Here is a 26,169-nt window from a genome sequence, read left to right on the forward strand (position 1 = left end):
TGTTCAAAGTGTTAACCCAGCTTGGAGAAGGAGACTTCTTTTGAGTTCATTTGATTCCCAGATATAAGTGGATGGCGAGTAGCACCAGTTCTCGCAGATAGAGCCAGTCTTCAGTAAAGGTAGATCAGACTGGTCATCTTCTAACTGATGAAAATCATCATCACCTTGTGAAATCATGTTTATAGACAGCTATTCTCATACAGTAGTTGTTTGTTGTTTGTGTAGCAGGAGACTGGTGGAGCTACCGGTGGAGACTCACTATCCAAGGTTTGAAGGCCAGCATCTATGTTGCCCTGTAGACTAGTGGGTTGTGAGAATGTGACAGTAGGCAGTTGAATGTGCATCTGATGGTTGGGTTAATATTGCATCCTCAGTTACCACTGTGTGCAGTGACATAGGGAATGTTTGCATGAAAGCATGATGACTAGTTACATGATCTGGGTGTCAAATGTAAGTCGCCTTGATCTGAGGCACAGTTGTTTCCATTAGAAATGCCAGGATCAGTTGGTCACAGGTTCATTTACCAGATTTGCACTGATTATGACTCTTGCTTTGTCCTCCTAGTGCAGGGGCTTCACCTTTCAGGCTTCCCTGCTATGTTAAACTGACATGCCATGGTGTGACTGAAATATGTCCCAAATGACATTCATAAGGCATATCTGTTGTTATTCCTATGGACAACTAGAGGTTATTATTATTCCATAGCAAAGATGGAATATTGACTTGACAGTAAGAGAACAATGGAGAGAGAAAATGAACATGTTACTGTGTAACAAGATTGGTAACTCAGCCATCACAACATGTTCTAGTTCTCAGTAAGGGCTAGGCATTTCATGTACATGAGTGCTTGGCATTTTCACTTCAGACATTTGTCTGTCTGCAAACTAAAACAGAATTGAACTACCTGTCAGATGAAATACAAACTTCTTGTATTGCCAAATAGTGCAAGACTTGAAACAAATTGGAACTGCATCCTGTAAAACCATGACATAACAGCTATATTACATCCCAATGTTTGATCATGTAAAACCATGACATAACAGCTAGATATTTCATCCTAGTGTTTGATCCTGTAAAACCATAACAGAACAGCTATATTTTCATCACAATGTTTGATCATGTAAAACCATGATATAACAGCTATATTTTCATCACAATGTTTGATCATGTAAAACCATGACATAACAGCTATATTTTCATCACAATGTTTGATCCTGTAAAACCATGACATAACGGATCATTTTTCCAATAGGTTAAGGTGTGCTATAGTAATATACTGATTGAAACGAATTAGGGAACAATGAAAAAATATAAGGGAATAAGTTTTACTGTGAGAATCAAATGTTATGATTTGTTTGCATGTATTGTTTAACTTCTTTCAGGTTTTGTAGTCATAGTATTGACATGTGACTCACCATGGGAAAAGGGACCTTATAGGTGGTAGGAGCCAATTGTGCTGTGTCGTCAACTTACTTCTCTATAATATCCGTGTGTGCAAACTGTAAAAAAAATCTTGTTTTTCTCTCGTTATACTCATCAATTAACCAGTAATTAAGGTTTAGCTGAGGGTATATAGAACGAAGAGCTAAAGCTATATAATCATAAATTACTATGACTGTAATATTATGTTGTTAAGAAGAAAAACATTTACAGTGCATATTTCATTAGGTAACAAGCTTGTCAGCATTGTTTGTTTTGTTTGGGAATGAATGTAGATAGATTTTCTATTTTTGTGCTAAAGAGCTGTCAGTGACGTGTCACTTAGCGACACATCAGCATGTACATCTCAGCATTATTGGTAAAAACCTTGTTGATAGCCATGTAAATGTGACATGGCTAGTGCAATCCCTGTTTGTGTATAGGTGTGTCTGTGTGTTAAGGAGGGGTATATTGCACTATCAGCCTGATCAGCTGTGTGTTTATAACAGAGACCTGACTTGTGATGATGATTAGGACGGGATGGAAGAGGTGGAGATATCATTGATGAGCCTCAGCTGCAAGAGAGCATAACGTTTGACTGACACTCGCTAATATCATCACAGCAATATACACATCTCATCACCCTCCGCACACTGTCTGGCCCTGCTCCCCACACAGGCTGGCTTTGTTCCCCGTACCTACACTGGCACTAGTGGTGATGGAACTCTCCTCAGAGAGACTTAACACGTGTGTCATGCTTCAGACAAATTGAGGATGTCAGCTGGTATGATTTTTGTGTTCACAGCGATTGTAATCATGCTTCCTGACATCATAGTACTGTATGACGTCATCAATGGAATGTTGCGCGTTAAAAATTGAGGGAAATATGTAAATGTGCCTGTTTTATCCATTTGCTTAAAAATAAGTACACTATGATAGATTCAATTATCTAGATAAAAAGTACCTATAAAAGAAAAAGAAAAAATACTCTGAATAGAGACCAGCAGAGATGCTTCATGTCTTATAGTGGTAGTGGGATGACAAGGGATCAGACTCCCTCTATAGTCTTCTTCTGTACCAAGCAGGAACGGGACGCTTGAGTATAAATGATTTGTTTGTTTGTTGTTTAACGCCACACTCAGTAATATTCCAGCTATATGACAGTTGTCTGTAAAATAATCGAGTCTGGACCAGACATTCCTGTGATTGACATCGTGAGCATCGATCTACACAATTGAGATACGAAATGTTCTGAGCCTAACTTCAAAAGGATGTAGAGTACACCCTTACCAGTATTCATGTAATAAGTTCAATACTTTCAATGTGTACAGACTGCCTTTGGACCAAATATACTATGCTAATCTGCTTTGGCAAATGCGTGAGAATATCAAGGCTTATCGTCATTGGAAAATTCACAGAAGGTGTGTTCCACCAGGACAATGCACCTGTGCACAAGTCTGTTGTCGCCATGGCTGCAATGCATGACTGTCTTTGAAGTCATTCAACATCCTTCTTCTACACCAGATTCGGCACCATGAGATGCAATCTTCTTTTCAAACTTGAAGAAAGAACTGGCTAGCATCATGACGCAGATAATGATGACATCAATTCTGCTGGGGGATAGTCTTCTGCCCAGTCAGATCCAGGCAGTCCAGCATTGTAGGCAGAAGTGTGTGAACCTTGGAGGGGACTATGTTGAAACACAATTAGCAACCAACTCCATCAACGCAGTCCATCATAGTTAGGCTCAGAACTTGTCAGCCACCCCTGGTACCTTGTTCTGCTACAGGGAATTAAGGAAATATGTTGTTTAATGGGATCGAGTTCCCAAACATTGAGAACAGCAAATATGTCCTATGTGAAATTTAAGATATCATTTGATCAATGAACTTTCCTTGCAGTTTTAAGTCTCTTCAGGGAAATAGGGTATCGGGTAAGCAAGATGTGATATCCTCTGCCAGCTTGATCTCTTGTTAATATCTGTCTCCGCCAACATTTCAGGAAAAGGGATTGCTTTCTCCTTAACCCATCCTAACACTTAGGTATAGAGTAAAGCTTCTGAAACTATGTCAAATATGTGCAGGATATGTTCACTGACCAGGACAAATGTATCCATCATGATGGGCAAGTGATCCGGGTTGGGTGATAGTTTGTTACTTAATAGACTGACTGGTATATTTAGACAGGCTATGTTGAAGGAGGGTTGTTATTGGGAAATACACGCCACATCAAATAAAATGTCAAGCGTGTTTGTTCTCGAGGTGAGGTTTGGTTATGGCATAGCTTGCAGTACAGGTGATTGCCATCATCTTTGGCAAACTTACCATGAAAAATCAAATGGAATTTTCTTGTTTTTAAAAATGTTTGCTTGACAGCAAAATAGAAGCTTACCTTTGTATTTGCTATTCCATAGTCATGATTATTTGTTTATGGTTGGAAAAATATGTTGTATCTCTTTGATCACAAGAGTTCCAGCGGTGTAGGCCCGATACCACAAAAATCGAAATTTGTTAATACCAATACCGCGAAAGGGAAAATGGGTTAATGGGCATGGTAGGGACCGATTGCATGAAAAGGAAAATGGGTTAATAGGCGAACTTGGGACAGATCGCTTGAAAGTATTCACTGGACTAAGAATTGTAACCAGAGAGAAGTGAAAGAGATAGAAAGAAGGAAGTAAACGAGTTAATCTCTTTGAGTAAATATTGGTTCAGTCACTTCAGTGTTTGTGTTTTCATCCTAAATCTGACTGGACTATGAATTGTAACGTGAAGGAAGCTCAACTCAACTCATATATGTCTTAGAAAAAACACCCATGGGGAGTACATGAGATACAATTATGTACAATTTTAATATGTACCAAAGTACAGTAAAGGAAGTGAAAGAGATATTCTCCTTGCGAAAGTGGGGCTTCATTTGTTGTGTTTTCATTATAAATCTGACTATGATCAAATATTAGTAAGGACTGCCGTTGAGCAGGTCATTGATTAATTAACAATAGAATCAGTTGGTTAGACTCTAAATAATAAATGGTTATGTTTTTACAACAAAGTAAGTGAAAGAGATAATCTCTTTGAGTAAATGTCAGTTCATTTCCAGTAAGCATTGGTTGCTGAAGACCTATTCTACCCCGGCTCTTCACGGGTTGACTTGGTTGATAACATGTAAACATACCCTGACAGCATGGATCGTTGCTCATAACATCAATCACTAGATTATCTGGTCCAGACTTAGTTATATACAGGCCCCGTCATATAGCTATTTTACTGCCAAGTGCTGTGTTTAACAACGCACACATGCACACACACATGCACAAACACTCACACAGACGATTGTGACATGTTAGAACCAGTTTGTGATGCTTTATCAGTACTGATCTAACTTTCATTATGTCATAGGCAAGACACTGAACAATACAATGTTATTTATTATGTTGAAGTTATTCAAATACTCTGTTCATAGATTCACATCAAGGTGTTCCCATTAGCAATCCATTTTCCAGCACACATGTGACACTGTATTCCTCCATGCAACCCTGGTACCTAATGAGTGTAGATCCTTGGCCATTAGAGTGTGTCATTCAGCGAGGGTGGACACCTCCTCCTCCTGGCTTCCTGGGACAACGCTGTAATTAACATGATAACAACATAAAGAATGATTGCATTGTCGTTCAGTCCAGACAGACCAGCTAAACTTCTCTCTCCTGATGAAACGATCTTTGAGATTTACGGAGTTTGTTATCTATGTGTGTGCAGTTTCTAGATATTAGAGATGTGTATACTGCCTGGGTTCATTGTGCTCCCATTAGGATGCCCACAACTGGCCCAGTGTCATCAGACACTTGCAGATTTATCCCTGAAACGTGACTTATTTTAAATCAAATGAAAACATATTAATCGTAACCTTGTATTTTGAAAAAATGGGCTTTATGGACACTCCCTCTTGAGGAAGAGGTGAAGTTTGATAGTCAGACATGGATGAGTACCAAGACAACCTATTCACGAAGCTGTCATATTCACGACAATGTTAGCAACTTACAACTAAAATTACGACTGCCATAAGAGCTGAGAAGGAAGAAACCAAAGGAAGAGAAATGTGACAACTCCAATTTTGCTCTTAGAGAGTGTTGCATAAACCATGCCACAGTATGTTGTAATGGTGCAATATATACAGCGACGCACACTTTTCGATGTTCTTCTCATTTGGTTTAAAAATACATCTTCAGGTAGAAACATGTCCAAATAATTTGTGAACAAAGCTAGGACAATAGGAGTGTGCCAATTAACCTTAGAAAAAAACAATATTAACTCAAACAATATCCTGACTAAATGCTGTATAGTGAGATAATTCGACTGATATTGTTTACAATATTATTTTAAGGCAGCGTCTGATAACTATGCTATCCCGAGGATAATAAAAATGACAAGTAAAAAGCAGTTATAGACAAATCGCCAGTTGATTAAATATTCGTAGCGAAATTAATTTTATCAAACCCTCTAGACTAAGTGCATTTGTGCATATCTTCTGGGCATCGAAACAAATATTGAAGAAAGTTCGCGACTGGAAAATCAATGATGCCTATTTCATCCTTGAAAACAGCAATTTATAATTATCCTGGTTGTATGCATGTTTCCTTGTTGAAGGCTTTCTCCTGTAAACTGTCACTATGTAGAATCTGACATCTACCAAGACATCTGTACCAGGACAAGGAATACATGCAGTGTAATCAGTATGGCCACATTGACAGATTGCATCACACACTTTGAGCAAACATCCTTGAAGATGTGATGATAGTGAATTTAGAATACTAATATTGCAATCTCATACTGCCATATGATGACAGTCTCTTTCCTGATTTGATGGAAAACGTGTAGTTCAGGTGAATTGTAAACAGTTTACTACAATCTAAACAGATGGGCAACGTCAGTTTGCATTCTAACAAATAAAATATGGCTTCATCTGCATATGTCACACAACACAGAATAAACTTGAACCATTTCTTTTATCGTACATAATGGAATATTATTTCATACTTTAAATTGTGCTTGTAGTAAAAAGGAAACCACTCTCACTCTCTATAAATGAACTGCCATCGATAGGGCCATGGTCATTGTGATAGCATGCATACATGTCGCTAGTGTTTCAGCTGAAATAAACGAAAGAGGCAGCAGGGTAACTTAAGGGTCTTTGCAGACCCTAGTTGATAATGGTGACATTGTCATTATTTTCAAGTTAAGGGAAGCATTGACTAATCAGCTGTTTTCTGTTTTGGAGTGAAATACCTCAAGATATACTCACATAGAACTTTCTTTTATACCTGATGAATGTGTTGCTCTAGTGTAATCTCTCAGCATATTATATTCTTTTATCGCAAAAATTTTATTGTCCCTGAAAAAATATTTATGCTTCTCTAAAATAATTCAGGTTCTATTATTAAATAAAAAAATATATATATATATAGCTGTGGCTGAAAAAATATTGTATCCCGATACAAAGACCTAGCCCCACACCAGTCGTCAGTCCCTCATAGGCTATCCAAATGAGAACAGGACCAGACATTCCAGGTCCATTTTATGTGTTTCATTGTGGTGACTAAATACAGTTTAACTATGCCATCAATTTTCAGCACAAATCAGGTTTGATCCATATATGTTAGTCATAAAAATGACCAGTAGAAGGGGAGATATAATACCAGCACTATCCACTCTTAAGAATTGTTGTGTCCTATTTAGTGGCAAATACTTGTTATGGTGTCAAATAAGCAAGATTCTGAGTTGGTGAAAACATAAGTGTGACTGACATCTTTATTGCTTGGGTAAGTAGTTAGCAGAGAGTTTTAAAAAATCTTGTTGCATGCTTTCTTGCAAATGAAAAATATTTTTTGCCAGGAGCTGAGACACCTGCCTTGTATCATTACAAGAGGGGACGTTTGGGTTTTTTAAGTAAAGGAATGGATCGAGTCATCAGTCATCCTGAAGACTTAGCAATGTACATTATTGTTAGCTGCGCTTGGGATTTCCATAGTTGTTTGAACATGTCTGGTGTGCTGCTGTTGTTGATAAGGAGGGAACTAAAAGTATATTATCATGACTTTGAAGATTCATCGCCATCGCCATCCCCATCATCATCAAGGAAGAAGAAAGTTGACTGTGGATTTCAACATATTTATGCTTTCAAGGCGACATTTTGGTTCAAATGCTGATATCTTTATCACTAGCTTGATAAAAACTAACTTCTGTACCTCAAAATGTCGCACTGAGAGAATAAAGAACCTGAAGTCCATAAGTCTGTCTTCATTGATAATAAAGCTTCTAAAATGCTTCTAAAATGCCACATGAAGCTATCATCGTCTTTATCATTAACCAGTGTTGTGGATGCCTCAATGTTCACTGAAAAAAACCATTATACATTATCACTGTTGTTGTCAAAAAGCTTCTTTTTATGTTTACCCCCCAAACTATATAATCAATCACCTTAAACAATCATGTCACTTATTCTAGCCAAGAGTAAGACAAAATGACAAAATGGTCAATATTGAAATCAGAATAATATCTGGTTATTTATAGAGATTTGTGACAAGTGACTTGAGTACCAAATTTTTAGACATTTCCCAAGATAAAGTTATGTATGAAGGTACTTCTATAGAGGAACCCTCACGTCTCCTAATTTCACTAATCCAAGAGCATGCTTTCAGGTTTGTCTTGGCCAGACTTGATTGGCTGCTGTGATCCCGCTGGAATATAGCTAAACAACATTCACTCATTCACCCCCATCCTGTGGTCAGTTGGCCAGTACCAGGCTCTATCAGACACTACATGATGGCTGCTGTGATACAGCTTGAATACAGCTAAACAACATTCACTCATTCACCCCCATCCTGAGGTCAGTTGGCCAGTACCAGGCTCTATCAGACACGACATGATGGCTGCTGTGATACCGCTGGCATACAGCAAAACAGCATACACTCATTCGCCCCCATCCTGTGGTCAGTTGGCCAGTACCAGGCTCTATCAGACACTACATGATGGCTGCTGTGATATAGCTGGAATACAGCAAAACAACATTCACTCATTCACCCCCATCCTGAGGTCAGTTGGCCAGTACCAGGCTCTATCAGACTCTACATGATGGCTGCTGTGATATAGCTGGAATACAGCAAAACAACATTCACTCATTCACCCCCATCCTGAGGTCAGTTGGCCAGTACCAGGCTCTATCAGACACTACTTGATGGCTGCTGTGATATAGCTGGAATATAGCTAAACAACATTCACTCATTCACCCCCATCCTGAGGTCAGTTGGCCAGTACCAGGCTCTATCAGACACTACATGATGGCTGCTGTGATACCGCTGGCATACAGCTAAACAGCATACACTCATTCGCCCCCATCCTGTGGTCAGTTGGCCAGTACCAGGCTCTATCAGACACTACATGATGGCTGCTGTGATATAGCTGGAATACAGCAAAACAACATTCACTCATTCACCCCCATCCTGAGGTCAGTTGGCCAGTACCAGGCTCTATCAGACTCTACATGATGGCTGCTGTGATATAGCTGGAATACAGCAAAACAACATTCACTCATTCACCCCCATCCTGAGGTCAGTTGGCCAGTACCAGGCTCCATCAGACACTACTTGATGGCTGCTGTGATATAGCTGGAATATAGCTAAACAACATTCACTCATTCACCCCCATCCTGAGGTCAGTTGGCCAGTACCAGGCTCTATCAGACACTACATGATGGCTGCTGTGATACCGCTGGCATACAGCTAAACAGCATACACTCATTCGCCCCCATCCTGTGGTCAGTTGGCCAGTACCAGGCTCTATCAGACACTACATGATGGCTGCTGTGATATAGCTGGAATACAGCAAAACAACATTCACTCATTCACCCCCATCCTGAGGTCAGTTGGCCAGTACCAGGCTCTATCAGACTCTACATGATGGCTGCTGTGATATAGCTGGAATACAGCAAAACAACATTCACTCATTCACCCCCATCCTGAGGTCAGTTGGCCAGTACCAGGCTCTATCAGACACGACATGATGGCTGCTGTGATATAGCTGGAATATAGCTAAACAACATTCACTCATTCACCCCCATCCTGAGGTCAGTTGGCCAGTACCGGGCTCTATCAGACACTACATGATGGCTGCTGTGATATAGCTGGAATACAGCAAAACAACTTTCACTCATTCACCCCCATCCTGAGGTCAGTTGGCCAGTACCAGGCTCTATCAGACACTACATGATGGCTGCTGTGATATAGCTGGAATATAGCAAAACAACATTCACTCGTTCACCCCCATCCTGAGGTCAGTTGGCCAGTACCAGGCTCTATCAGACACGACATGATGGCTGCTGTGATATAGCTGGAATATAGCAAAACAACATTCACTCGTTCACCCCCATCCTGAGGTCAGTTGGCCAGTACCAGGCTCTATCAGACACTACATGATGGCTGCTGTGATTTAAGTAGCTGGAATATAGCTAAACAACATTCACTCATTTGCCCCCATCCTGAGGTCAGTTGGCCAGTACCAGGCTCTATCAGACACTACATGATGGCTGCTGTGATACCGCTGGCATACAGCAAAACAACATTCACTCATTCACCCCCATCCTGAGGTCAGTTGGCCAGTACCAGGCTCTATCAGACACGACATGATGGCTGCTGTGATATAGCTGGAATATAGCAAAACAACATTCACTCGTTCACCCCCATCCTGAGGTCAGTTGGCCAGTACCAGGCTCTATCAGACACTACATGATGGCTGCTGTGATTTAAGTAGCTGGAATATAGCTAAACAACATTCACTCATTTGCCCCCATCCTGAGGTCAGTTGGCCAGTACCAGGCTCTATCAGACACTACATGATGGCTGCTGTGATTTAAGTAGCTGGAATATAGCTAAACAACATTCACTCATTTGCCCCCATCCTGAGGTCAGTTGGCCAGTACCAGGCTCTATCAGACACTACATGATGGCTGCTGTGATACCGCTGGCATACAGCAAAACAACATTCACTCATTCACCCCCATCCTGAGGTCAGTTGGCCAGTACCAGGCTCCATCAGACACTACATGATGGCTGCTGTGATATAGCTGGAATATAGCTAAACAACATTCACTCATTCACCCCCATCCTGAGGTCAGTTGGCCAGTACCAGGCTCTATCAGACACTACATGATGGCTGCTGTGATACCGCTGGCATGCAGCAAAACAACATTCACTCATTCACCCCCATCCTGAGGTCAGTTGGCCAGTACCAGGCTCTATCAGACACTACATGATGGCTGCTGTGATATAGCTGGAATATAGCTAAACAACATTCACTCATTCACCAGGCTCCATCAGACACTACATGATGGCTACTGTGATATAGCTGGAATACAGCAAAACAACATTCACTCATTCAGACCCATCCTCTGGTTATTTGGCCAGTACCAGGCTCTATCAGACACTATATGATGGCTGCTTGTTTTGCAGATTAGAGGGTGAAACAGAATCTACTCCCGTTCCTAAATCTTGTAAAGTTGACAAGGCAGCGACTTCACACTCAGCAAGAAATTGCTTCAGTGAAAAACAACTGAAATTCTCTCTCCATTGACAAATCTTATGTTTTCTTCATGATTCAGCACAGATGTACAGCCATAGAACCACATTGTACCTATGAGTTTCTCAGGACTTAATTATTTCTTGAGTTAGCCAAAACATTTTCTCAGAAAATGAAGAAATATCTTTGCCGCAATACAAGCAATGAGAAGGTACCATTAAAACCGCCGTGACAACTGGCACGTAATGTTCAACAGATGAAATATTACGTCAAAACTGGGTTTTTTTCCACAAAACTTGGTCAGCCACATGGGCCTGAACTGATAATGTTTCTAATTCAGTGTTCGTTCAGTTGTTCAAGTCAATTTTGACATTTCTCTGATGATATTGTCTGTTGGAAATATCACAGTACAAGGCAACACATTTCAGGACATTTTGTACATTCCCACAATGTTGAATGCTAGAGTTCCACGATGAAACATTAATGGTATTTTAGGAACACGCTGTTTTTGGAATGTCGTTGAGCCTTGAGGTTCAGCCTTGGTTTTCTGATTTCTGCTGTCACTCAAAATAGACTTTCAAGAATAAAACAGAAAATAGGTTTGTTCAAGAAACAAATGCTTTTTCAGGAGAAATTGATCCCTTAATTTGGAAATCTTGTTTCAGAAATTTGAAATAGAACGCCATAATCTTAATTTTATGGAGAGGCAGCTGCAAGCTTTTAATAACAGTTGAAATGGTCTCCAAACATTTTGCAGCTACCTCGCAATATGGGATCCTTCAAATGTGAAAAAAACGCCCTGGATGAGGTAAACAGATGATTGTTTTCTATGTTTCATGAACAAATAAACGATAATGTAGATGTCACTCGTCTTTGGTGGCAGACATATGGAGAGCTGAGTGATTGACAGGTTTATCAGCTGTGTGTAGAGACGTTGTACATTGCATGAGACAGTCATGGGGGTAGTGTTGTGAGAAGGTCGTTATCGACAAGTGTACATGTTAATTACAAGCGTCCTACATGTGTTCCGTGGGTTGCGCCCATGATAACACATGTTGCTGATGTGACTGGTGGCATGGATTGGACGATTCTGACATCAGATTTATGTGAATTGGTTCACAAGGAAACAATGCGTGAAATTAACATTTGTCTCTTTCGGTCTTTTTGTCCCACCAGATTTTGTTTTAAACAAATATTAAAATGAGATCTAATAAATTATGTACTTACGTTTTTGTCCATATTTTCTTGAGTTGTAAATAAACAGCTAGTACCGGAACAGATAAGCTTTAATCAGTCCTAATGTGGCATGTTTGGAAGTGAGAGTCATTTTACAGACAGCACTGTGTGTATTACTCGTAAAATGTCTGGAAATAATTTCTTCCCAGCTGTCTGTGCCAATTGTTGCCTTGCAGTAATGTCATGATTAAACAATCAGACATTGGATAACGACATTAGGATCAGACAAAATGACTTCATGTTTTTGTCAAAGCAGATTCTGTACAAAAAAGATATTCTTTTGTTTGAATGCAGTAATGAAGACTGGATTAGATTATGTTGTCAGTGTTAATAACATGAGCATTGAGTTACAATCGGATTTAGAATCGATATTGCATCCACATGTTTGAGAACATTGAGAGAGTTTATGAGGCATCATAGAGCGTGTATACATATGATGCAGACTTTTGTCCTTCTCATCCTTGTCATAATTCAATAAAGCTGCAATGGGTTATGTATCATTATCCAGTGAAGACCGAAAAATCGATGAAGTCAAGAAGTCAGTTGTTATTGAAGCCTATTTCACAGTCTGTGACTTTTGCCTCTAGTCTGAAGCCAAACGAAGTCAATTAAACTTTCTCTGTCTAATAAGCTTCTCTTGTGACAGCCTAAGGCTCAGCAATTCACAATGCAGAAAGGAGTAGAAACAAATTTTAGTCATTAGCAGTAAAATAATCGGAATATATATGTGAGGAGAGCTGTCCAAATTTGAGTAATTTCTGCTGGTCTTATGAATACATGTACTTATAATTTTTGGTTGGCTATATTTGCTAGGAAGATTGATGAAAGTCATGGACATTTACCACACTTTGATTCTAACCCTTGACCACAAATCCTGGAACAGCTAAAGGATGCAAATCTGCTCAGCAAATTGCACTGCTGTGTACTGAGTAGATGTGAATTAGAATTTTGTAAATTGGGTAATTACTTTAAGTGATTGTCTTCCATTTGTTGTACACCTGCTATAAACACATCCAAAAGTCTTGTTAACATTTTACAATTTCATATGAACTGATTGCTTCAACACATACTGATAGGGTTGAACCACTGATTATTTCAACACATACTGATAGGGTTAAACTACTGATTACTTCAACACATATTGATGGGGTTGAACTACTGATTACTTTAACACATATTGATGGGGTTGAACTACTGATTACTTCAACACATACTGATAGGGTTCAACCAGTGATTACTTCAACACATACTGACGGGGTTGAACTACTGATTACTTTAACACATCCTGATAGGGTTGAACTACTGATTACATCAACACATACTGATAGGGTTGAACTACTGATTACTTCAACACATACTGACAGGGCTGAACCACTGATTACTTCAACACATACTGATAGGATTGAACTACTGATTACTTCAACACATACTGACGGGGCTGAACCACTGATTACTTCAACACATACTGATAGGGGTGAACCACTGATTACTTCAACACATACTGATAGGGTTGAACTACTGATTACTTCAACACATACTGATAGGATTGAACTACTGATTACTTCAACACATACTGATAGGATTGAACTACTGATTACTTCAACACACACTGATAGGATTCAACCACTGATTACTTCAACACATACTGATAGGGTTGAACTACTGATTACTTCAACACATACACTGATAGGATAGATAAACCAAATTCAACTTGTAGATATAACATATGTTACACTGGTTAACTTCAGAAGCCAATGAAATCAGTGTGTAGGAACAAATAACAATGCATATAATAATGCTGAGCACACTTCTGTGATACAAACCAAGAAAAACTTTCATTCAACAAAAAAGTAAATCTTTTTAAGTTTCAGATACATTATCTTGTCATGGTCTTTGAAAATATAAACATTCTGTTCTGTTTATTCAGTTTAATCCACACTGTAGCATGTCATTCTCCTCTACCTGCCAAGATAAGCACTAGTGCATGCCATTGTCTGAATTGTACGTGACATGTTGTTTGCCTTTAATCTGTCATCTGGGTGGATACTGTGTACTTGGACAATTGTTTACATTGTTTCTCAGCAACCTGCTCAATATCACAAAGCCAATCTGTGGATTCTTTTTTTTTTCCTACAACTTGATAAGACAGTATTCAGAAAACATTCAGTCATAAACTGTAAATAGAACAGCAAATATAGCCAGTTCCTGTTCAGGGGATGAATGTTCTCTTAAATTTGGAAAACAAATATGAGTTATCTGCCATGCATGTCATTCAAGCAGAGCACAATAGTCGCCTTCAGGAAATCAAACTAATTTAAAAATGAAAATGTGCAAATGAAGACGTGTATCGGAAGAGATAGTCCGTACATCAAGACAATAATTGTTCTTTTACTGTGATAAGATGAAATGGGATCTTGAGAAATGGTAAGAGTGTTATTGCTTTAGAAGATAGCGTTGTGTAACAGCCACACTGGCGGAGGAGGTAAACGCCTCTGAGGAAACATGCTTCTCCAGCACTGCCACCAGTTTGATGGTTTCCGAAATAATCATGGCCTTTTTATGGGTTTCTTGGAGTTCATCCAAGATTGATTTTTTTAACTGGTTTGGAGATTTCTTGGTGCAGTCCATGATCAGAAATTGAAAGTTATAAGTCAGGTGGTGGTTGAAATGGTGTCATATGTCTGTTGATGTGAATAGTAGACATCATCTGTTTTAAGATTTCAATAAATTCTTATCACAGTGTACGACACTGAGAGAATGAAAGTAAAGGGGTGCTTGTCATACCATTGTCTATGTTAAAATTTCAAATTGAGGGTATTCTTAGATTAAGCACTCTGGGAGCTTATGGACTCACTGACTGAAGACCTGCACTAGTTATTAGTGCTGCTTTATCAACATAAGGAACAAGTTTGGGATTGAATTAGGAATTCATCATCTAGATGAGATTTTGAATTGTCTGGCCAGATCATTTGATGCCTGGAAATGGCTGAGCAGAAATAATTTGTTCCGTTTTCAGATACATTTATGTATTAAATCATGTTATAAGATACATAACCCTGTTGTATCAATAAACAAGATCTTAATACAATATAAGTAGATGGCACACATGCACTGCAACTCCTGCAGTCAACTGAATTCTGCATGGCAGGCGCTATGTTGTCTATGAACCAAATGTCGATTTCGTTATGGGATTTTGATTGGACTTTCCATAGACTCGTTAATCCAGTCAAAATGTAATTCCATAATTCCAGTCTAATTCGGAAAGGGTGGATACTGGACTTCTACAGTCAGTCATCACCCTTGCCTCAGGAAGATGTCACACCTGGTAGCCATGGCCATGTACTTGTTGTTGAAGGGAACCTCAGATTAGGATCTGTGGTGTGTCAGCACCATACCTGTGCATGTGGGCTTCACCATAGATGTAAATGTGGAATGACTTCAGGCTTTGCTTACTTGAAGCTGACATGCCATTTTATCCAATTCACTTGCCCACTCAAGACAAGTAGTCAAAGTGGGACATTAGCTGTTACATCAATCTCTGGTTTGTCTGGCTGAGCCTTGATTATTAGAGACTGCTGTCATAGAGCTGGAATAATGCTGATTGTTGCATTATATATACCTGTGTGTGTCATGCCATACAGATGTGTCATGCTGTATAGGTGTATCATAATACATAGGTTTGTCATGATACACCTGTGTGTGTCATGCTGTACAGGTATGTCATGATATACCTGTGTGTGTCATGCTGTCCAGGTGTGTCACAATAGCTCTGTGTGTCTTGCTATATGAGTGTGTCATGCTGTACAGGTTTGTCATAATAGCTCTGTCTCATGCTATACGAGTGTGTCATGCTATATGAGTGTGTCATGCTATATGAGTGTGTCATGCTATATGAGTGTGTCATGCTATAAGAGTGTGTCATGCTATATGAGTGTGTCATGCTATATGAGTGTCTCATGCTATACGAGTGTGTCATGCTATATGAGTGTCTCATGCTATACAAGTGTGTCATGCTATATGAGTGTGTCATGCTATATGAGTGTGTCATGCTGTACAGTGTGTCATGCTATATGAGAAGTCATGAGTGTGTCATGCTATACAAGTGTGTTATGCTATATGTGTGTGTCATGCTGTACAGGTTTGTCATAATAGCTCTGTCTCATGCTATACGATTGCGTCATGCTATATGAGTGTGTCATGCTATATCAGTGTGTCATGCTATACAGTGTGTCATTCTATATGAGAAGTCATGAGTGTCTCATGCTACACAGTATGTCATGCTATACAGTGTGTCATGCTATATGAGTGTGTCATGCTATACAGTGTGTCATGCTATATGAGAAGTCATGAGTGTGTCATGCTATACGAGTGTGTCATGCTATATTAGTGTGTCATGCTATACAGTGTGTCATGCTATACAAGTGTGTTATGCTATATGAGGGTGTCATGCTCTGTTTGTGTGTTACAGGAAATGGAGAAGAAGATGCGGACGCAGCACATTGAGGACATGAAGGCCCAGACAACAGCTCACAGGGCTACGGTGGAGAGCATCAAGGAGCAGGCCGACAGGGCCAGGCTCACCGAGGTGTCCGACATGGCAGACAAACACAAGACTGCACTAGGTACACCATAGCTGTATAGCATGGGCTGATCCAGGACTATATGTTTGGCAAATAAATTATGTTTCTATCTCTTAAAGTGTATGTGCCAGTCAAACTAAAACCTTCTTCTAGAGGAACATGAGTATCAGGATGTTGATTATCAAAACACGCATCTCCTTCAGTGTCAGTAATTATACTGAATTTTTAGATGACAAATGTGTCAATGGAAAAATGTGTTTATGATGGAGCCATGTATTACAGTACGTGGACATCATATTCAGTACACAGTGCAAGTACTTAGAGTATAGACCAGTATTATTATGTTGGTGATCAATATGGTTGCTCCTGTGTATTGCAGCCGAGCTGCGTGATGAGCTGACCAGCTCCCACCTGCAGGAGCTGGAACAACTGAAGCTGAGCCACCAGGGGGAGCTGACAGCTGCCAGGATGCAGCTGGAGAGAGCTGTAGAGATCTCTAAGCAAAAGGTAACAACACAAGCTCATACAGTTAACCACAGCTAAGTCATGATGTCTGATGTCAAACTGAAAGTAACAGGTATTGTTAAGTTGCATATTTGACATTTCATTATCTAAGACAGAGATGGCTCATGATGTATAATCGTGTATACACTGATAATAGTGCCAACCCCCCTGTGGGATTCAAGATCAGAATAGGACCTCGATGTCAACTCAACTGATGAGGAAGTTCCCTTGTGGGCCTGTCTGATTATGTATCATAGTACCCTGGTGGCATGATCCTTACTCATGATTCAAATATTAGTTTTTCTAACTATGATTGGGGGCACGGGTGGCCCAGTCATCTAAGGCGCCACAATTCGCTGTGCAGAGTTGCGTCCCTTAGGCACGCCAGAAACCTATGATTGTGGGTTCGAATCCCGGTTCGCCCTGATTAATGTTTCTAGGTTTGTCAGCACCATACCCGTGCTCGTGGGTTTCACCAAAGTGGTAATCGTCTGAGACCTGCATCACTTCGGACTTTCCTCCCACATTAAGCTGACATGCCGTGATATAACTGGAATACTGTTAAAAGCGGCGTTAAACCCAACTCATTCACTCACTCACTCACTCTATGATGAGCAGGCCACAGTCATATACCTGGAATATCACTCACCGCAGTGTTGTATAACTTCTTGTCACTCCCTCACTCACTTTTCCAATCATAGGACAGTGACCATTCACTGAGGATAGAAGATCTACAAGGGGAGATAACTCAGCGGGAGCGGCATATCAAGAACTTGGAGCAGGAGATACGCAAATTGCAGAATGACATTGATCAACTGAAGAAAGAGATCACCACGAAAGGAAAGGAAGTCCTCAAAGCCAGGAGTGATGCTAACAGCAGACTCAAGTAGGTTGGATGTATCTGGATTAGCAAGGGGCTGGTGGGGTTGCCTGACCCCCCCACACACATTAGTGTGTGTGAAGTACGGTCTTGGTGTAATGGCTGTTGATGGGCATTACACTGTTCACTCATATGCGGATAAAGTACAGAAGTGCTCAAAGATATAGCCCATATTCCAATCGTGTAAAGTTAATAATATGACACAAACTGTTTAGTTAACTTTAACACGTTTTCTGAGAATTAATCATCTCATTTATCTAGTGGGTATGAAGTCTAGCATTTGATAGTTCAGTTGCACAAATTGTAAAAGCCCACACAAGAAGCAGGATGGTTTGTTCAGGCATTCTGATGACACAGTCGACTCTGAAAAACTCAAGAATGACTGCTGAAGGGCCACAAGATAGATCTAATTACCATCCAATTATTTTCAAATTTTGTACGTCATTAACATTGTCTACAGAATTTACAAGCTGAACGTGAAGAGGCGTGCATGTCCTTAAAGCACATGAAATCCCAGTCACCAAACTAATGACTCATGTATTAACTAATAGTATGGGAAATTCTCAACAGCTTCCAGGTTAGTTAAGTTCTCTCAGCATTTGTTTATGCACCTGACCTTGTGCCACGCGCAGGTTACTCCTGGCGATAGCCATCTACCATGTGTGCCCCTCGTCTCACCATCAGGTCTCAAGAGGAGCAGCTCCAGGGCCGGCACCAGCGGACATTGGACAACCTGTCTGCTGACCACATCCGTGAGATGCAGGACATGGTGGCGCAGTTCAACCAGGCCCAGGATATGCTGAAGGATAAGATCTCCGAGCTGCAGATACAGTGAGTGCACACTGCATTGTATAGAGGAAATACTCCACACCACCTTACAGTGGGCCCTTGGCTGGGGTCAGTGGCTTGCTTCATGATGTTGTCTGTGTCAGTAAGCGAACCAGTGTGAGTGTTGATGGTTAGGCAGATGAAAATAATTCTTGGTTCACGTCAGTAAAATGCAATAAAACAACTCTTTTTTGGTTTCAAGACTATAATCAAATTGACAGTGGGTTACATTTTTTCAAATTGAAAAGAAATCTTTCCACAATAGGACTGGACCATGGTAGATAAAATCCCCTGAACATTACTGGAAACTGCATTGTAAGCAGATCATTTTGCACTGGGTTTTTATTTGGAGCTTCTTTTTGCCTAATGGTAATGGTCCTGCATTAATGAAAGTACCGGTAGGACCACACACTTTATTGCTTCTATTTTTAGTGGGGCATCCATAATAGATGTAGCTTGACGTAACTGGAAGCTCTTGTGTAAATACATCAAGGGAAGGTGCTTGGAGGAAGCTTCTAATTGATTATAGGAGGGTGACTTAAATACCACCTCTTACATTGGTTTCTTTTTCTCTCCGGATATATACTAACCGGCTGTTAAACACGAGACTGTTCCACACTGTAATGTACCTGCTGTGGTTAGCAGCATACATGCACCTAGCTGAGCCAAATGGTGGCACCACTTCACATCTTGTTATGTATGCTGTTATGGCTGTTGATGGAACAAGAAATGACAGTCCACTTGTAGAGATAAACACTGCAGCACTTGGGGTAAAGCCAGACTTACATCTGTTGATTGTAAGTTTAGTTCTCATATTAACCTTGATTTTGATTCTTGGTGTGTTGGTGCCATACCCATGTTCATAGGTTTCACCAAAGTGGGAAATGTCTTTGGCCTTGGCCATTTTAGACTTCCCTCCTTCATAAGGCTAAATCGGCATGAAATATGTTTCAAAGTTGTGTTCAACCCATGTCACTCGCACTGATACTCATTTATTGAAGTAGGCATCGGTGGACTTCTTAATGACATTCAAGGGCCTCTGTGGGATGGTGAAACTAACAAAGGACAGCACATAATCTGGCACTGTACCAAGCCAGTAGAATCTTATCATGGGTATGACTGACATATTTTGTCTCTACCATTCTGTGTTAAGAAATGTATGCTATAAGACGTTCATGTTTCATTATTTTTTAAAAAAACAGACATCATCAGCGTTAGAAATTGGCACTAGCCCTATAGTCCAAGCCAAACAGCCTAATGGTAAAGGTATCATAAGGTCTGGTAGAAATTTGCCATTTTTAAGGGTTTTGCTATATGTTATAAGGACTAGTGGACGAAAACTGTTAGTTTCTAACCCTGCATCATGTCCCCAAATGGCAACCAAGGTATAGAGCTGAACACCCAACTAACATGCTGATCCTGTAGATGTGTTGGTGTAGATAAGATGCTGTTCTAGTGTTGTCTTCACTGGAGTAGTTCACGAGGTGTACATGGGATTCCACCAACACTTTCAGTCTGTTTGGATATATCAACATTAGAGTGGGTCTTAAGTTGTATTAGGAAGGAATGCTCAAGATGTCTGTCATCTCCTGTTTGGCATGATGCCAAGTAGGTAAGTCACTGGGATGCCGGGTTTCGGCCGAAATACATTTCAGTAGTGTCATAACAAGGGTTCACGGAGTCTGCCGCTTGTAATGCCATCTTTTTATAATGCCACATAGTTCCTTACATAATGGCAACAACGTTTCAGATAATGTAGTTTTAAGCTGTATGATTCTGGATTCATTTCCTAAGACTATAGGGCAGTGAGTAGTCACAAGGTTAATGCGTTCGCTCATGATGCAGTTCTAGTTCCACATGGGTACAAGCTGTGACGCACATTGTCTGTTTCTCAACACTACGAGACTTGTTTGTTGCTAAGAGCAGCATAAGACCTCAACTCACTGCTTACCTCTTTGTAATGTTGCCTCAACATGGCCAGGTGTCACAACAACAGGTTGTAGGTGTAGGTGTAGTGAGGCGTTTGCTGATGCAACTTCCTATGCAGGATGCAGTCAAGACTGACAGCAGTGATCATGTGTGGTCTTGTTCACTGTATTCTGTTTTCTGGGCAACATTATTGTGATAAAAACAAATCAATATCAAGCCAGGAGCTTTAACTTTCCAAATGAAACACATTGAGAGGGAGTGACTTTCCTGAGGTGTACACTGATTCAGAAGTAGTATAGTCATCTTATCATGTAGTCTGAACAGGTTTTATACATTTATTATCCCCTGCCACAAAGTGATGGACGTTTTCCATCTGTCCTTCTGTCTGTCACATTTTGTTTTGTTTCTGGAGCAGAACTCATAAACCATGAGAGATATCTTAACTAAACTTGGCACATAGATAGGACCGGTGGTGAACTGGTGTCTTTTGATAGTTTGGGATTTTTTACAATTTTATTTTTTCAAGCTGCTTGGCAACAATTTTTACTTAGACTGGAAATGGCAGTAGTGCTTGTTTCAGGAAGGCTAGTGCCTTGCTCACAACCGAACATGTCATATTGGCGTGGGATATATGTATTTCATGCTTGTTCCTTTTATCCAACACAACCATGGATCATTGTCATGGCAAATATAGGATTTGAACTGACAATACAAAGAACCTGACAGCCAGTGTAACATGCTCTTTGAGGTTTGCTCCTATAGGATGGAGATCAAGGGACCCCAAGAACATTTTAACTGTTATCATTAGTGGGATGACAAAGTTCCCTGGACTTTCATGCTTAGTTTTCCATGCTGCAGTGAGTTGTGTCTCCTGGAGCCACTGGACTGCCTGTGGCTGGTGAACAAAGTAACTCCTTGCCAATTACTATGAGTATGAGCTTACATCATTATTTCTGCAGTATTGCATTGACTTTCCATTTCTCTTCAAGGCAAATTATAGAACCAAAAATAAAGTAAAAATTCAATTTTACATCTGACATTCTGTACTCCATCCCGCACGCAATCCAGTTAGAATTGATTTACAACATTTGCTGGTGGTAAGAAGCGGCTCAATGGATCGGATGATCAGGCTTGCTGAAGTGGTAGATGGCGTGTTATAGACCATCACATGGGACATTGCTTAAAATATCAATCACTGGTATATGTTGGACAGATTTGATTATTTACACTGTAGGCCCCCATATTATGACAAGAATATTGCTGAGTGTTGCATTAATCAATAAACAAAAACTTGTCCAAACATTAACTTGAACATGTTCTTTTGTCAAGAAACAAATCACTTATTTAATCAGCCTTTGTGTGAGAGCTGGTCACTTGACTTGAAGTGGTGAGTCGTGACGTAATTCTGCCCCAAAGTAACATGAGATCCACTGTACTGATAACACGAGTGAGTGAAGTGGATCGAAGACGGAGAGAAAAAACAACAAACTTCACTATGTCCATGTCTCAATTGCTCTGAAGGACCTCATCAGGTTGCGGGGTCTCTTGACCAGGATGTCGAGGTCATTATTTGCTCAACTTGCAGTTCATATTAACAAGTGTCTGGAGATGTGTTGTATGGACTAAAAACATCATGACTCCATGAATTGTGATGATATGAACTGAAACAAATATATTTCCTTGTTGTGAATAGACTGACATGAGCAGACTTTCAGCTGAACTGTAGGGGGTCATGTACTTGGCCTCCTTACCCCACTCAAACAAGTGGGCACGTAGGCATCTTCCACTACTGCCCATGAATGAATTGGATATAGCATATGAAGATTCTCTGAGGAAACAATTTAATTTGTGTATTCTTTATGAAGTTTATTTAGCAAATTCATATAATTTGTTTGACAACAGAGGTACAGGAAATGTCCTTGTCACACAGAAAGTGGGGGCAGGGGTCTGTTCCTCAATGAAATCTTAGTGCTAAGAGAATCATAACTCACAGGCATCAACATGGACTTACATCCCGAAGTCATTGCTTCTTGGGCAGAAACAGAAGTGTCATGACTCTTGTGTCTCCTTTGTCTTCACTGGCACCATGCAAGATGTTAGTCGTAAGCATGTTACCAGTGGCAACTCCTTAGGTGTGTTGACATTGCTACCAAGTAAGGCATGCCATGTTCCATGAGGAGTCCATGTGAGGTTTCTGGTGTAGAACAGGATGTCCTGCTTGTTGAAAGTGGTTTCCAAGATGGCAACCAGATGTCACAGTGGCTGCTGAATATGACTTAGTTGCGATGTTATTGTGAGGTGTTGCAATCTAGCAGCGTGTATCATTGCTCATGCTGTTGACCGGTTTGCCTGGTCCAGGTTCACACTTATGGTTTGGATCCTCTACATCCTATCACTGTCTATAAATGCTGACTGTGGTTTAAGACATCCACCTATGAATCCCATGTTAAATCTAATGTTGTACTTTGTGTTACAGACTGGAGGAGGCAGAAGAGAGGTATGAGAATCGTGAGTCCCGCCCAGAAGACCTGGAGCTGATTCAGCAGCTGAGAGATGCTATAGCAGAGAGAGAGCAGCGCCTCAAGGAGATCATGGTATGACCCTATCGCACCGAGAAGGCTCCAACCATCGCAGTTTGTAGACTACCATCGTATAGTTCAGACTTTGAAGTTTAACCTAGTATTCCAACACATTCACTTTCTGACGCCAAGATAGTTAGTTGCATATGAAGCAGTCATAAAATATACTTGCTTCACAGGGAGATGGTGTTGTCAAGGTATGTTCCATGTGAAGACTACAGGGTAGCTAGAGGGTCAGTTTACCTTGGTCATTAGCCTCAGCTGTATGCCAGTATTTGACAATGCCTTGACCTGTGTTGTAAGCAGTTGTGCTGAAGTCCTATGTATTTGCAGGATGAGAAGCGGTTCTATCAGCTGGAGCTGGTCAACAGGGAGACAAACTTCAACAAGGTCTTCAACAGCAGTCCTAACGTCGGCATCCTCAACCCTCTCAATGTCAAGGTCAGTGGATCACAAACGTAGTCAATGCCCAATGCATATCTGACAAGCAGTCTGTGTACTGTTTGAATTATTGGCCATAATGTCTTTACATGAATTTCCCTATTCCTGTATGTATGCTGTAGGATTAACTTCACACGTCTATTCACAATGTTCAACATGACCCGTTGCTGAATGGGACATGTACTGGTACAACTGTTTGCATGTTGGGCCAGTTGTCTGCAAACTGTGGGCATGCCTTGATCCACTAACCATTGGTTCAAATCCATGATTCATGAATATGATGCTGGGTTTGTCAGCACCATGGCTGTGCATGTTGGTTTCACCACAGTGTTAAATATCCAGAACATGGTTTCTCTGGAATTTCTATGGATGTGAATGGGATATGTTTTACAGCTGTGTTGATCTGAACTCATTCTGTTTAATGGACTCATCAATGGCACACGTCTGAATTCTGATTTCATACAGGTTTCATTTCTGTTACCCAACACAAGCCTGTTGAGCCTCACTCACTTGCAGAGGACAAATATCAAAGAGGAAAAACAAAAATAAATCTATTGTAGGTATCCAACATTGCATCAGTCCCATTTTCTGATTTAAATGAAACATGTGATTTGTTATGGTCTAGCCATTACATCATGTATTTACGCATTCACTGCATCTGACTTGTATTTCTGTTTCAGAAGAGGAAGGGTGACAAGAACCCAGCCAAACATTCGAGTGCCCCGAGCCTGTCCGGCAACAACCAGCGTCTAGACCCCCTCCCAGGGTCCCCACTGCATGATGAGCGCCTCAACCCAGCCAAACCTCTACCACAGCCAGCCTTTACCAAAAAATTTGTCCGATAAATCTTACATCCCTTGGTCTTGTCTGTCCACCTCCATAGCTACAAGTAGCTGAATTCCAGTATTCATCATAACATGTCACTGTACAAAGAGTATCTGATGTTATACAAGTATTGTCATGAATGTAATATATATTTGTATGGAGAGCATTAACTATTTATATCATACCAAGCATTGTTAGTCCAATGATTATGTACAGCATGTAGTATAAACTTTGTGTAAACATTCATGTATGATTATGGATATGAGGTAAGATTTGTTGTGAAGGTCAAGATACTGGTAATGATATGATTCATGTTTGACCCAACTTTTGTTCATGAAAAGTTTGGGCTCTCTTCGCAGTTGCCATCCATTGCTGTAAATCTTGACCTTCCTGTGTCATTTCCGTCCTGGCATGGATGGCACTGGGAGACATGTGACCCAAGTATTAAGCCAATGTATTTATTTATATTATTCACATTAAATGTGTATTCTACAAGTGCTGTCTTTATTTTACCTAGTGCACAATATTTTATTTTGCCACAAACTTTGACTTTACCATTATGTCAAATTGTTTATTAATGATTCCCCATATTGAAGAAGTTGGTTGTGTTTGATGCTCCTGTGTTTAGAAGCAGGTTGCTGTGGGGTTGACCTTACCGGTATGGAGCTGGGTTTGGGTTATATCTGTGGCAGCCTTCATGGTCTCTCTGCCAGGAATCTATGTGTGTGTTGTCATTTTGGATTGTGAAGCAACTGGAATAAAGTTCCTCTGCTTCCACTGTTGTCCTTATATTGGTCCATAGGGATCATATGTCATCCTTGTGTTGGTCCTTTCAAGGTGCTTCATTGTCCTTGTATTGGTCTGCAAGGATCCTCTGTCGTCCTTGGTCACTCAGGGTTCTGTTATGTTATGGCCTTGTGCTTGTCACTCAGGGTCCTGTGTTGGCCTTGTGTTGGTCACTCAGGGTCCTGTGTTGGCCTTGTGTTGGTCATTCAGGGTCCTGTGTTGGCCTTGTGCTGGTCATTCAGGGTCCTGTGTTGGCCTTGTACTGGTCACTCAGGGTTCTGTGGTGGCCTTGTGTTGGTCACTCAGGGTCCTGTGTTGGCCTTGTGCTGGTCATTCAGGGTCCTGTGTTGGCCTTGTGCTGGTCATTCAGGGTCCTGTGTTGGCCTTGTACTGGTCACTCAGGGTCCTGTGTTGGCCTTGTGCTGGTCATTCAGGGTCCTGTGTTGGCCTTGTGCTGGTCATTCAGGGTCCTGTGTTGGCCTTGTGCTGGTCACTCAGGGTCCTGTGTAGGCCTTGTGTTGGTCACTCAGGGTCCTGTGTTGGCCTTGTGCTGGTCATTCAGGGTCCTGTGTTGGCCTTGTACTGGTCACTCAGGG

At 40.7% G+C, this 26,169-nt stretch overlaps 1 protein-coding gene across 1 annotated transcript in view; it reads left to right on the forward strand.

Annotated features, from left to right (window-relative positions):
* Positions 1-25,966, forward strand: part of LOC139452735 (protein FAM184A-like) — a 110,143-nt gene extending 84,177 nt beyond the window's left edge. Inside the window, exons 11-18 of the mRNA XM_071234313.1 lie at positions 226-267; positions 16,690-16,843; positions 17,181-17,308; positions 18,007-18,191; positions 18,870-19,016; positions 23,419-23,536; positions 23,855-23,962; positions 24,643-25,966. Of these exons, the coding sequence (XP_071090414.1) occupies positions 226-267; positions 16,690-16,843; positions 17,181-17,308; positions 18,007-18,191; positions 18,870-19,016; positions 23,419-23,536; positions 23,855-23,962; positions 24,643-24,807 (1,047 nt within the window). The 3' untranslated portion in view covers positions 24,808-25,966. The remainder of the gene's footprint in view (positions 1-225; positions 268-16,689; positions 16,844-17,180; positions 17,309-18,006; positions 18,192-18,869; positions 19,017-23,418; positions 23,537-23,854; positions 23,963-24,642) is intronic.
* Positions 25,967-26,169: the final 203 nt, after the last annotated feature.

The sequence above is a fragment of the Haliotis cracherodii genome, unplaced genomic scaffold, assembly GCF_022045235.1.
Source record: "Haliotis cracherodii isolate W230 unplaced genomic scaffold, xgHalCrac1.p SCAF_9, whole genome shotgun sequence".
NCBI classification, from domain to species: Eukaryota; Metazoa; Mollusca; class Gastropoda; order Lepetellida; family Haliotidae; genus Haliotis; species Haliotis cracherodii.